This window comes from Mytilus trossulus, chromosome 4, assembly GCF_036588685.1.
Source record: "Mytilus trossulus isolate FHL-02 chromosome 4, PNRI_Mtr1.1.1.hap1, whole genome shotgun sequence".
Lineage (NCBI taxonomy): Eukaryota > Metazoa > Mollusca > Bivalvia > Mytilida > Mytilidae > Mytilus > Mytilus trossulus.
The window spans coordinates 95,792,406-95,807,714 of NC_086376.1; the positions used below are offsets into that span (position 1 = coordinate 95,792,406).

Below are 15,309 nucleotides of genomic sequence, written 5' to 3' on the forward strand. Positions count from 1 at the left end.
CCGTCCATCTGTCAGTACATACATTTAAAGTTGATTTCCGTTCTATACATTTAATTTGTCTCAAACAAATGTTATGAAACTAAAACATCATGCTTATTACCACAAAACACAGATCAAGTGCCAATTTTGGTGGCTTCACTTTAATTTCAATAAAAAATAAACAGAACCATGTTATTTCATTGTATGTGATTTCATGGTATTCATTTTAAAAGGTATACCATAATATTTGCCATTCTCGGTAACCAGTCTTACTGATCCAAATCAGCAATGTGCTTTGTAGATAATATAAAAAAGAAGATGTGGTATGATTGCCAATGAGACAACTGTCCACAAGAGACCAAAATGACACAGAAATCAACAACTATAGGTCACTGTAAAGATAAAGATTCGTCTCTAAGTTTAACAGTTTATTAGACAAATTGGCACCGTAGGAGACATATTCTGTAATAGACATGATTAATAGACAGTTTGGCACCGTAGGAGACATATTCTATAATAGACATGATTAATAGACAGTTAGGCAATGCTGGAGACATTTCTGGACCAAGACAAATTAGTACCTCTTTTCCTTCCTTATTCTGTTTGCTTTATAAAAAAATCCATACAGGTAATTTTTTTATCATAAATAATTTTTAAATTAAAATGAAAATAATTTTTACCTAAATATTCACAAAATCATAAATGATTATATGTAGGAAAAAAAAACACCAATACTTGCAATACACCTTATCGTTATTTGTCTGCCAATACTGGATATCATACAGGTTCCTGTAAAATTTTGACGTCCTAAAACAAAATATCTGATGTGACAATGGAAAAGTGATTGTTGTACACGTCAAAAGTTCAATCGGCCGGGTCAGCAGGGATTAACGATAAGGTGTATATGGTGACCTATAGTTGTTAATTTCTGTGTCATTTGGTCTCTTGCAGAGAGGTATCTCATTGGCAATTATACCTCATCTTTTTTTTATTGATTGCATTTGAAATAACTTTTTTCAACTTAAAAAAAACAGAATACAAATCCAATGTGTGTACATTGACAGGCCTAGTATCAGACGATGACTCATGTGCAGAGTCTGATGAGACTTTGGTATTGTTGAAAAAAGTATTTCAAAAGATATTTATAAATCAAATTCTGTTCTATCGTTTTAATTCATTTTGTTCCTTGAATCAACTTGAAATGCAAAAACGGTTATTATTAAGATTTTTTTGGACAAGTAACAATTTCAATCGGACAAGTTAGTTTGGGTATTTACTTGTCCTACTGAACAAGTTAAAAAAAAAAGTTATTGTAGAGGCCTGCACAATCTTTGAAGTATAAGGAGCTTGCAAGTATCGATGATACACTTAAAATGGTGAAAAAATATTAAGATTGAAATTGGGAATGTGTTTATAAAGAGACAACAACCTGACCAAAGAGCAAAAAAAACCACCACCAAAGGCCACCAATAGATCTTCAACACAGTCGGAAATTCTTTACTAAAGTCTCTATTCAGCACAATGATTAAACTCTTGTCAATGTTGTGCAAAATGAACCTGTTATGCTACAAAATTTGTGATGTGTTGTAACATATTAGTTTCTTTTCTGTCAATCTTGTATCTGATACCTGTCATACATACAATGTATACATATATATCTACTTCCTGTTGACTGACATTTTGAATCTTTCAATATTATTGAATGATTGGAGGAAGAAAAAACCCCCCAAAAAAACAACGACTTCATTTTAAGTCACATGATCAGTTGTAACCACTTTTCCAAACTGTCAGACAATTTCTTTCTGTTTTAGATACTTTGAGTTGCAAATGGGGATTCTATTAATAGCACTACAACACATGAACTTATGTTTTGATTGACCCATTATAACTGCTCTATGTTTCTTCTATGAATGAAGCATGTATCACATTTAACTACAGTTATACTTTCTCTTACAGACAAACAAAAGAAAGGCAAAACTAGACTTAACTTTGATGGAAGTAAAACTTGTTCAGAAACAGAATTTGAATTGTCTGAAAATGCAAAGAGCAGTAGTTCTGTCTCCTCACAAATTGTCACACACAATACCTCTAGTAACTCTCACGTAGTCATTGATATATTTAGTTCATGTAAATCTGGATCCTCACAAGAAGACACTGAGTATAGTGTTGCAGTCATAAACAATACTACAAATAGCTCCCCAGAAGTCATGAATACATGTAGACCATCCAAATCTCAGTCATCACCAGACTACACTGAGTATAATGTTGTAGTCACAAATGATACCTCAAATAACTCCCAAGAAGTCATGAATACCAGTATATGTAGACCATCCAAACCTCAGTCATCACAAGACTACACTGAGTATAATGTTGTAGTCACAAATGATACCCCTAGTAACTCCCAAGAAGTCATGAATATATCTAGTCCTTCTAAATCTGAGTCTTCACAAGATGTCACAAACAATACTTCTAATTACTCCCAAGGGGTAATGAACAAATGTAGTGGATCTGATTCTAAGTTATCAAAAGATGTTTTAGACGATGATGATGAAGTGAAAAGTCCAAGAGATTTAACAAGTTATCTTGAAGAGGCATTCAAAGAGGCAACATATTGTTCTCAGAAAAGTGAAGTGATAACCTCTGATGAACCTCTAGAATCATTAGAACAACGTGAACATGACATGCAAACAAGTCAGTATGGGAAATCTGGTGTTGGTGTTGATTGTGCAGATATAGATTCTTGTCTCAGCCAACCTCTCTTTGAAGACGATGAGATAGTACAAAGTGGTAAATCTGTATCTGATATTGACGCCAGTCAAGATAGTAATTCTCAGTCAAAGTCTTTCTTTGCTAATTACCGGAGAAGGATGGAAAGTGTAGAAAACACCAATTCTAATGACTCGGAAAACTCACAAAAATTCTCGCAACAAAGCTGTAAAAAAGATTATCAGATTGTGAATAGTGAGCTGACATGTCTAAGTTCTCAAAAACTAGAAATTGAGGGAAATGAATTTGCTGATAAGAACCCAAGTGATGTAGAATTTAGTAATATTGAAATGACAAATAAGCTTCCTACTGATCCAGATCTTTGTATAAGTAATGAGCAGAGAGACAAACATTTAGATGATTTAGTTATACTAGATACAGACGACACTGATAGTGATGTGCAATATATCTCAACCTGTGATGTTAAAAAATCTGATAGCGTCCCCTCCTCTCATGGATCAATTAACTCTGCTACAATGAATCGGACAAAAGGTGCAAAAAAGTCTAAAGCTGTTAATCTAACGGGATCAAGTAAAAAATCTAAATTGTCAAAACAACAATCGGATATGAAAAATCAGCCATCTTTGTTATCATTCTTTTCAGGATCAAAGACAGATAAGGGGTCGAAAGATAAAACAAATGCAAACAATAATTATATTTTAAATAGTTCTAACAATTTTGTGAGTATTAAGAGTAAATTGAATGGTGCTATTCCTAGTCAGCTGTCCAGTACAGAATCATGTGACAGTTTTGTTAAAGAGAAAAATGTAAACACAGTTTTAATGAATTCTATGAAAAGATCAACAACGGAACCTTGTAAAGATTTAGACGCTACCTCAAAAAATTATAAACCTGCGTTAGTAAAAAATGCATCTGATATTTTAATGAGTTCAGTTAGCAAACATGTTAAAGAAAAAGAGTCACTTCCGAGGAACAGAAAAATGATAACTAAAGATGACAAAGAGTTACAAAATGTACTTGGTGTGGAGAACAGTGGTAAAGGAAACCAGTCAACTAAACCAGTTAGATATTGTCCATTTTACAAGAAAATACCAGGTTTGACATTTAACCATGATAATGATAATTGGAATTTACTGAGATTTAATAGCATAATCATGATTATACTATAAGTCAGTTACAGATAAATGTTCTATTATCAGGTTTCAAACATAATGAACATGTATGTTTAATGGAAATATAACTACCCTGTTAATTTTTCAATGGGGTGCATGCAATTAAGGGAATATCCAGTCTGTTTTATTTGAAACTATGGTTTCTACTGGGGGTCACTTGTCTTCATGATAAATAAAATCATGTCATTAAGCATGAACATAACTGTGTAAAAAAGATGTGGTATGATTCATAAAGAGACAACTCTCCACCAGAGATCAACTGGTTTTAGTTGATAAAATTGAGAATGGAAATGGAGAATGTGTCAAAGAGACAACAACCCAACCATAGAAGAGACAACAGCAGAAGGTCTCCAACAGGCCTTCAATGAGAAGGTTTACCATATATATCATACATACATGTACATTATGTAGGTATCTTAATTAGAAAAAAATATGAATATTCATGTACATCATGTAGATCATGTAGATATCTTGGATATAAAATTTTTAAATTGATAAGAATTATTATTTTCAAGAGCTTAACAACATGTATATGTGGTATGATTGCTATCATTCAAATGGCAATTAAAGTCATCTAAATTAAGTGAATGACATTTCTTAACATTGACTGAGACTACTAACTTTTGCCTAAAAAATAATCGCATGGTGTAGTGTTTTGTTTAATGGTTTAATAAGTTTATAATAGATGTTAAATTAATGAACATGATTCTGTTTCAAATTGATACAGGATTTTGTTGCATCAATATCTAAGGATCGACATTTTATGTTCAACATGTGATTTGATTTGTTTTATAACATAGAGACAGGATTTACAGTAGATGCCTTCTGTTATGGTAATGTCCCAGGATGCAAAGCTTACTTCCTGTCACATTTTCATTATGACCATTACAGAGGACTAACCAAAAAATTCTCCGCTCCAATTTACTGTAGCAAGGTATTTATCATGTTTATTAATTTATTGATTTACAATATAAAGTTTTATTCCCAAATAATTTAGTTTTGGATGTAACACTTCTTCTGATTGGATGATAGTGTCTATAAGTTCATAACCTAAAGGCAATGGGGGGGAGGGCATTAAGTGTTGCCCTTGACTGTCCCTTTGTCTGTCCCATTTTCATTTCCACACTCGCTTAACTTAAACTTTCCTTATCCAAATTTTGTGAAACTTATTCACAAATTATTTATTAAGACTCACAACACGCAGACAGAGTAGATATTTTGGGAGTGAATTTTCTTTTCTTTCTAATTTCTTTTTTAACTAAGTTTTCCTGTTTAACATGTATTTTATATTCCACGGGTAGTTATACATTTATATAATGTTTTGTACATTGTAGGTGACTGGTAACCTCATCAAATCAAGGATAGGAATCAATCCGGATATAGTCCATGATTTACCCATGAATACACCAGTCACTGTGGAAGGCACTGAGGTCTTACTCCTAGAGGCTAACCAGTAGGTCACAAATATTACTATAATCTAACGTAGTAAGGGCCCTGTAGATTGTTGGATGCATACCCGTAGCCAGGGGGGTTCAGACGAACCCCCCCTTGAAAACAAATAAGCACTGTTAAAGTCAATGTTCTGTTCGAATTGTGACTGTTAAAAGTCGGAGTTTGTGAGTCCAACGAACCCCCCCTTTGGAAATTCCTGGCTACGGGCCTGGGATGGTATACAGTATCCAGTTTGTGTGTCATTTTATCACAAATAACATCTGCTCTCTCTATCCTGGTAATTCTGTGGCTAACCAGTAGGTGTCTAATATTACTATAATCCAAAGTAGTAGGGGCCCTGTAGATTAATCTGTGGAAGGCACTGAGGTCTTAAAGTAAAGTATCCAGTTTGTGTGTCATTTTATCATAAATAATATCTGCTCTCTAACTTTAAACCCCTGGTAGTGCTGTGAGTAAACTTGACATGATTATACACCACTACTAGAAGGTGTGTCTAGAACAAGGAAGACAAAATTATACTGAAAGTCAAGGTCAAAAACAGTGTAGCCTGTTCACAAAAATTATTTCATCACTGCCACTCTAAAATCTCCGATAGAGTTTGGCTATGGCAATTTGCATGATTATTTTCCACTACTAGAAAAAGTATCTCATAAACAGAAAAAACCTTACATTCAAAGTCTTGTTAAAAAACTTGATTTCTGCATTTTACTTGATCAAAAAATTGGTCAGATGACAGTTAGTTATGTTATTACAAATACCGTCTTTTGGTATGTATAGTGCGCATTTGTGTATAGTGCGCACCCCCTTTGTGGTCCAAGAAACAAGAGAAAAAAAGTTTATTGGTCATATAATACTCCTAGACATTTTCGGAAAAGTTACAGCTCCAAAATCGGCAAACAGGAAGTTTATCGGTAAACAGGAAGTTTTTTAAATGGACACCAATGTCGGAGAATTCTGTACAGAATACGTAATTAATATGAAATTGAAAGTATTCTTACAAATGAATAAGAATTCTATTAGATTGAGATAAATATTTTAATCCAAATTTAATAAATGGTTTGAGTATCAAGGACAAGTTTAAATGTCCAAATTATTGTTCTGATTCAAACAATAAAATAATTACGAATCAGTCTAATAATTATAATTAATGTCATTAGTGCTGTAATAAATTGTTAAAATCTCATTGTTTTTATTTTTTTGTTTGATGATTCCAGCTGTTAATCCGGATTATCACACCTCAATCAACGGGTCTAATCGATGTCAAAACAAATCAGTGACAGGTTGACCTTGTTCCTAATTAAATTCGTTCAGGTTACAATTATGGGATTATCATGTTTTCAATCATAATTTCTTGAATGGTTTTAAACAGTTGTTTAAAAGTTGAAAAGTTACAAAGTAAAAACGTATTTTTCCTAATAAATTTTTCATAGAGTAAATCGTCACTTTACAATATTAAGTCACATGACTGACCCACATGACTTGTGATCACCTGATCAATACATTAGAAAAAATGGCGGTTTATCTTTTCAAAACGAGCGTGGTTTATTCAATTTTCATACACTTTTCTTCAACTCTCTATGATGAACACATACAAAAACAGTAAGTTATGACAACAAGGAACACAGAGGCTAATTTAATCGACAGCAAAAGCTTTATTGTGTCTTTATTAAGACTTGGCAAATTTCCGGATTGCAAAACAGATGGACAAATTTACACAATAAACGTAACAACAAAGATATAAAATGTATTTTATTTGAATAAAACATGACAAATCAAGAACAATACGATACATATTACAATTATAACATGTAAAACATAAAAACAATGGAGGTTTTAGCAAAAATATTCCGTACTCTTCACTTCACTTGTAAATTTCTTTGTCGGAGTTTGGACCTGAAAAAAAAACCTAAGAAATTGTTTGTAGTCATGTATAACACGCACCCCTCTTACAAGAAACATGACCTAGGGTATAAATGTGCGCGTTATACATACCAAAAGACGGTATATGTAATAAATTTAAAACAGTATCTGATTAAATCATAACAATTTTTGTGTGTTTCAGTTGTCCGGGATCTGTCTTGTTTCTGTTTAAGACACACCAAGGAAAGTTAATATTACATACTGGAGATTTCAGAGCTGATCCGTCCATGGAGGAAATGAGTTGTCTACAGAACGTACGAATACATCAGCTATATTTAGATACGACGTAGGTATAATTATTGAATGCATAATCTCTAAACCTTTTACATTCATCACGATCACAATAAATTGGTATCTAAAGACCAATTTCTTAGTTATAGTAAGTAAGCTGTTCAAGATTTGCTGTATTTCCATAAATTTCTCAATGAATGAATATTTACTTGTAAAAATGAAAAATTAACAAGTAACTTATAAAAATATGCAAAATATTCCTGATTAGAGGCTTTCACTGAGTCTGTAGTCTGTTCGTGTTAAAAGTAGAATGTCTCTAACCAGTTATCACAATAAAAATAAGCAACTAAGGTGAGGAAAGTAAAAGAAGGCAATACACTGGTTACACATTCAATACTGATTTAAATTACTCGTCTTTTGCAGATATTGTGATCCAAAGTATGCATTTCCACCCCAGAAACTTGTGATTGAGTTTGGTGTTTCCTTAGTGGAGAAAATACTGACAGAGAAGCCTAAAACCTTGGTAGTTTGTGGATCCTATACAATAGGGAAAGAGAGGATATTTACAGGTTGATATTTGATTTCAACAAATTCATTTTTGTCTAAAGGAAAACTTCTATATGCATGTTTTGAAATGACGAAGATAAACCAGCATTTTTTACACTCAAATTTTTAGATATAGACTAACTAGGCTTTATCAATGTTACATTTTACACTAAATGTTTGTATGGTGGAACATTGTAAAACCCAATATAAAGATACAGACCAGTGAATATAGCCCTTTTCACATTGAAAATGAATTGTTTCTTTTTATTTTCTTGGTGAGATGCACATGATACATGAAATCATTGAATTAAAGTATGTTGACAGTAGATTGGATATTTACTTGGGAAATTTGATTTAAAGATTAAGTGTTAAAGTTTTTTAAGGATAAGCTGTGAAATTTAAAAAATCTGGAATTAAACTTGATACTGTAAGTTGAAAGAGCACCAGTTATTGAACAAACTCAGCTAATAATATTGATAGGTCATGGAGCTCCTTTTGGGGATATTTTAGTTTTAAAAAATGGCGGGAAAAGGCTAACTCAGACTTTTACCTTACATTTGCAAAGGTATTATTTTGGTCTCAAATAGAAGGGAAAAAATCAAGAATCTGGTAAAATTTTAGAAAATGACCTGCTAAATGTGTTATGAGCTAATGAAGACTTTTATGAAAAGGAAAAAATGGGTGTTATGAGGCAAAATATTTTATTTTGTATTATGGGAGAAAAATCAAGGAGTAAGAAAATTTGATTTGGGAAATCACTATGCATGCCAGAAAATGGTTTAATTTTATGGAGTATAAGTATTTTAATAACTAGAGCCATACCTGTTTCAAAGGTTTTATTTTCAGGTCTTTCTGGACTTCGTTTCTTTTATTAGTTTCTTATCTTTTGTAAATATTGAAATTATGGCACAAATTCCTGACAATCCACAAAACAAACTTTCGGGGAATTTCAAACTTTAAATAAAACAGTAACAGTATCTAGGGATCAAATTAAAACCTTATTTTATACAAGTACATGTAGATACACTTTGTTCTTTTTTGCTATTTAAATTTTGAAAATAAATGACTCTTCAAAATATCCATACATATTGGTGATTCTCTATTTTAATATTTTTTCAGCCATTGCGAGGAGATTTGACTGTAAGATATGTGTTCAAAGAGACAAATACAAAGTCCTGGAGTGTTTAGAAGATCCCGATCTGACAGCCAGATTGACATTAGATGGCAACGAAACATTCCTCCATGTCTTACCAATGAAAAAACTTAATCTACAAGTATGTTATGAAACTATACCTATGCATATTCATTTAAATTTGTTAAAACTAATTTTAACTGTTAGAAAAGAAACTACTGTTGCCAGTGTTGGTTATTTAAATGTTTTTCTTATTTCGTTTTTGTGGTATGACATTGTCTCACCTTTTAAAAAGGACTTACTTCTTTGGTTATCCCTTTGGCATTTTCTGCTAACTTTTGCTCTATGGTCTGGTTGTTGTTTCTTTGGCAAAATGTTTGACATATTCCCCACTTCCATTCTCAATTTATAAAAATAAAATCCACTATAACTCCTTCAGCTATGTTTAATACCTTTTGGTATATAGGGCAGTATTAATACTTGGTCAGAACTGTGGTAGGGGTTCAAACTGTTTATTGCAGTAATTACTTTATTGCATATTTATGGTCAAGCCCAATTAAATTGGTGAGGGGAGGTTTCTTTAAGTTGGAATAAAGTTTTAGAATATTTGATTGGTTAATGAATTATCTCCCTTTTTTCAGGGTTTACATGGACACAGATCTAAGTTAAGAACAGAGTATAATAATGTGGTAGCCATAGAACCAATAAGATGGACGTACAATGATAAAATAATTATGAGTTATCTCCCTTTTTCAGGATTTACATGAACACAGATCTAAGTTAAGAACAGAGTATAATAATGTGGTAGCCATAGAACCAATAAGATGGACGTACAATGATAAAATAATTATGAGCTATCTCCCTTTTTCAGGGCTTACATGAACACAGATCTAAGTTAAGAACAGAGTATAATAATGTGGTAGCCATAGAACCAACAGGATGGACGTACAATGCTAAAATAATTATGAGTTATCTCCCTTTTTCAGGATTTACATGAACACAGATCTAAGTTAAGAACAGAGTATAATAATGTGGTAGCCATAGAACCAACAGGATGGACGTACAATGATAAAATAATTATGAGTTATCTCCCTTTTTCAGGATTTACATGAACACAGATCTAAGTTAAGAACAGAGTATAATAATGTGGTAGCCATAGAACCAATAAGATGGACGTACAATGATAAAATAATTATGAGTTATCTCCCTTTTTCAGGGCTTACATGAACACAGATCTAAGTTAAGAACAGAGTATAATAATGTGGTAGCCATAGAACCAATAGGATGGACGTACAATGATAAAATAATTATGAGTTATCTCCCTTTTTCAGGGCTTACATGAACACAGATCTAAGTTAAGAACAGAGTATAATAATGTGGTAGCCATAGAACCAATAAGATGGACGTACAATGATAAAATAATTATGAGTTATCTCCCTTTTTCAGGGCTTACATGAACACAGATCTAAGTTAAGAACAGAGTATAATAATGTGGTAGCCATAGAACCAATAGGATGGACGTACAATGATAAAATAATTATGAATTATCTCCCTTTTTTCAGGGCTTACATGAACACAGATCTAAGTTAAGAACAGAGTATAATAATGTGGTAGCCATAGAACCAACAGGATGGACGTACAATGATAAAATGGTGTCATTAGATCAAATCAAACCAAAAGGAAATAAAGAAATTCAAATATATGGTACGTCAGTTCACATTCATTTGTTTATTTATTGTACAATGTACATATACATATAATTCTGCCATATACAATAGCAAAAGCATTTTTGATTTTCATAAAACAGATCAACATCTGCCACATGATGGTGTCTAGATCATAGTCTATGATCTTAAACATAAACATGTTTAATGTTTAAATTTTACAATAGAGTGCAGATATATATAATTGAAAGAAAAAAAAAGTTGCTTACACTTTTGGCATGCAATCATTTTAAAGTGGATGTAAGCAAATATTGGTAACCATATGGCTTTCAACAATGAGAAAAACCCAAAGTGTATAGTCAGCTTTAAAAGGCCATGACAAGGAAAATGTGAAACAATTCAATTGAAAAAACTAACAGCCTTATTTGTAACAAATCATTAATGAAAAACAAACAAGACAGACATGAATCAATAACAACTACTGAACAACAGGCTCCTTGAACTTACTAAAACATGTACACATCCCATGTTTCACAGTTGAATTAACATAGAAATAGAGTTTCTTTGTCAAATCACTGTTTGTAGGGAAATTCTGTAAAAGGTAGAAACAAACTATTTATTTATTATTTATAAATGTTACTTTTAGGATTACCATACAGTGAACATAGTAGCTATCTAGAATTAAAAAGATTTGTACAGTATATCAGACCTGATCAAATATTGCCAACGGTAAACAATGGCAATCCAGCTTCTCGTAGGATGATGGAATCCTTATTTGAATCATGGATGACAGACGACAAGGCAGAAAATAAACCAAAACAGACTAAAATTGGAGCTTGGGCAAAGTAACTCTTATTGAATGATAATACATAATGATAAGTGGTTATAAGTGATGTGGAAGAAAACTTGTCTGCAGGACAAAACAGAAATGAATCCATGCAGACAACAATGAAGGATTGGACAAACCTGTATAACAAAAGATAGAAACAAAGTCAAAGAGAACATGACATTTTGAGAAAAGCAAAGTAACATTCCTACAAGACAAAAACTAAAGTATTTAGAAACATTTCAACTTGGTGCGTTACAAAATCACTTTTGCAGAAAAGGCAGAAATTTATTACCAAATGCCAATTGGAACATGGAGTAGTGACCAATAAGGGGGGATGCCATCGTTAATGCCAATTGAATAAAAAATGTTGTCATTTGTTTACTGTTTTATTTAGATATGTAACTGCATGTACTAACTATTTGTTTTGTATGAATGATATATTTTTGTTATTAATATACATTTTACAAAAGTGTTCTTTTATTTTATCAACCAAATTAGATTTGCTAATGTGAGTCTGTGCCAAATTTATAATCTGATTTGGCATTAATTAATTTGCAGCTTATTTAAAGGTTAGTGAAACTAAGAGAGTCTGATTAGGGAATCCATGTTAATGTTTATCTGTTTGTCTATGGGTTTACATGTATATTTACAGCAATGAGAAAAACCCATACTGAACATGCTGAATAGTCTGGTTAAATGCAGTGGATTAAACAAATTATATGCAACAGTACAGCCTTCAACAATGAGAAAAACCCATACTGAACATGCTGAATAGTCTGGTTAAATGCAGTGGTTAAAAAAAATATATGCAACAGTACAGCCTTCAACAATGAGAAAAACCCATACTGAACATGCTGAATAGTCGGGTTAAATGCAGTGGATTAAAAAATTATATGCAACAGTACAGCCTTCAACAATGAGAAAAACCCATACTGAACATGCTGAATAGTCGGGTTAAATGCAGTGGATTAAAAAATTATATGCAACAGTACAGCCTTCAACAATGAGAAAAACCCATACTGAACATGCTGAATAGTCTGGTAAAATGCAGTGGTTAAAACAATTATATGCAACAGTACAGCCTTTAACAATGAGAAAAACCCATACTGAACATGCTGAATAGTCTGGTTAAATGCAGTGTTTAAAAAAATTATATGCAACAGTACAGCCTTCAACAATGAGAAAAACCCATACTGAACATGCTGAATAGTTGGGTTAAATGCAGTGGATAAAAAAATTATATGCAACAGTACAGCCTTCAACAATGAGAAAAACCCATACTGAACATGCTGAATAGTCTGGTTAAATGCAGTGGATTAAAAAATTATATGCATCAGAACAGCCTTCAACAATGAGAAAAACCCATACTGTATATTTGACATATCAAGATTTACAAAAATATAACTGAAACAAATTTACTTCTTTTGAGAGTTGATGTTGATCTATAATGAATATTTTACCAATATTAGGATTATTTGTTTGAAGTCAAAGATAAACAGAACTTGTAAAATGATGAAGCAATAGACAACTTTCGAGTTTGATGCATATTCGTCAAAAACTCTGGTTTAAGGGAACGTCATTAGTGCGTTTAATGGCGTCATCAGTTCCTTTTTAATGTTGAGTGAGTGGTTGGAAAACTATAATTCTGTATTGTACGAATTATTCGGCAAATTGAATTTTCAAAATTGACAATCAGCAATGCTCTCATTAGGGAATTGTGATTAAGTACCTACAGAACAACAATTATTTCTAGTTTATCCTGCACAATGACGATCATTAAGACACCTGTTGAACGTTAATAGTGCAGGGATACAGGCGATCCCCTCTACCTGGTAAATGACGTCATAAAGGCGCGTATAATTGACGAGTTTTTTCCTGTGACGGATGAACTTGAAAGTGGTCTATTAACACTGCCTAATCTTTAAGGATTACTAAACCCAACACGATTCTTCATAGAAATTGTTAACACCAAAGATATTTTACCAATGGTTCAATCTGTTTAAAATACACTTTGGAGTACTGTATTCAAACTTACAGGGATCTGACAACATTCTGTCTTATTTCTGTTCTGGTAATTATAACATCATGTGTTGAATTTCAGATTTTAATTTTTGAAAAAGTGTATCCAACAAATCACAAGAATCTTGGAGATTTAAAAAAAAAGAAAATAGAATGGAGCATTTTCAGACTGTAGTCAGCAAAGCATGACTAGATGATCTTAATCTTAAGCATATTCTGATAGCCAGAGTTGTGATATTTCTTGAAAAAAACTGTTATAGACAGTAGAAGGATCAACAATGCAAAGTACCAAATCACTGAATACATCTTTTGAAGTCATATAGAAGTTGTTGCCCATAAATTTTTTTGGCATCTATAGTAAAAATCTTTCTACAGCAAAAAAATGTTCAGCAATACAAGATCTTTAAAAATACCAGTAAAGCTGAAACCATCAACTGACCATTTATATGCCTAGTTGCCCTGAAATTTCAATGTTGACTGGTCTTTATAACACCATTAGCATCAGATACTTGTAATTCACCACTCATCATGATAGCAGAATAATAACAATCGTCCCTACAAGCCTAAGACAAAACACAAGGAATTACATCAATAACTGAATAGATCAGAAGCAATTATTTTTCAAGACAGGTATTTTGTTTGCTCTAAAATTGTACCAGAAGGTTCAATACCACAAGTAGAAAGTTTGTCTTCATTTAGAGGGTAATTGACCCCAAAAAAATCATAAGGGGGAGGGGAGATTTTTTCCTTCAGGATTTTGAGCAATATATTTTCAATTGAATGCAAGTTCAAATCAATTAACAAATCTTAAGTTCTTTGACTACATTTATTCTGTGTCAGAAAACTATCATGTGTCAGTTATTTAATTTCAATCCAAATTCCTTATATAGAGAAGTAACCAACAACAAACTGGACTTGCATATATAATTTTTTTATACAATTCCGGAATTAATACTTGTTTATTTCCGATATGTTTTTGTTTTTAACAAAAACGGACTGGTACCTTCGTTACTACTATCCTTACCCACATTCATTCTTTATGATACCGGGTCTCACTAATTAGCGACAACAAGCGTCAAGAAGCGACAACAAGCGTCAACAAGCGACAAGAAGCGACAACAAGAATTATTTAAGCGACAACAAGCGACAAGAAGACTATTTAGCGACAAGAAAACATTTTTTTTTTTATTATATTTCACAATTTGTATCAATATTTTCAGGACAATGATGCACAAATAATTCATTTTGCGAGCTTAATATATATTGCACGAAAAGAGTTTTAAAAAACGAATTATAAGATAAATAATATGTTCTAAAATACAAGGAAAAGTAATCTCAAAATACAATAATTAAACGTAATACTGGCTGTTATACATAATAGATGATAAAATAAATATGAAAATAATGTTTCATTTTTTTCTATCAATTTTTACTTTCTTGTCGCTAAAATTATTTTCTTTTGCATATTCATTTAATTTTATTGCAATAATTAATTTTAATTAAAAAAAATATGTTTTCTTGTCGCTAAATAGTTTCTTGTCGCTTGTCGCTAAAATCGTTCTTGTTGTCGCTTCTTGTCGCTTGTTGACGCTTGTTGTCGCTAAAATTCTTGTTGTCGCTAATTAGTGAGACCGGACA

General features: G+C 32.1%; 1 protein-coding gene across 3 annotated transcripts in view; it reads left to right on the plus strand.

Moving 5' to 3' along the window:
* The window catches only part of LOC134716412 (DNA cross-link repair 1A protein-like), a 30,624-nt gene extending 18,542 nt beyond the window's left edge, over nt 1-12,082 (plus strand). Inside the window, exons 3-10 of one of the 3 annotated variants that reach the window (XM_063579405.1) lie at nt 1,936-3,801; nt 4,679-4,812; nt 5,213-5,331; nt 7,393-7,536; nt 7,905-8,050; nt 9,147-9,301; nt 10,722-10,863; nt 11,470-12,082. In XM_063579405.1, the coding sequence (XP_063435475.1) occupies nt 1,936-3,801; nt 4,679-4,812; nt 5,213-5,331; nt 7,393-7,536; nt 7,905-8,050; nt 9,147-9,301; nt 10,722-10,863; nt 11,470-11,672 (2,909 nt within the window). In that variant the 3' untranslated portion in view covers nt 11,673-12,082. Of the gene's footprint in view, nt 1-1,935; nt 3,802-4,678; nt 4,813-5,212; nt 5,332-7,392; nt 7,537-7,904; nt 8,051-9,146; nt 9,302-10,145; nt 10,700-10,721; nt 10,864-11,469 lie in introns of those variants that run through there. The other 2 variants (XM_063579404.1, XM_063579407.1) reach the window with 2 other exon arrangements.
* Nucleotides 12,083-15,309: the final 3,227 nt, after the last annotated feature.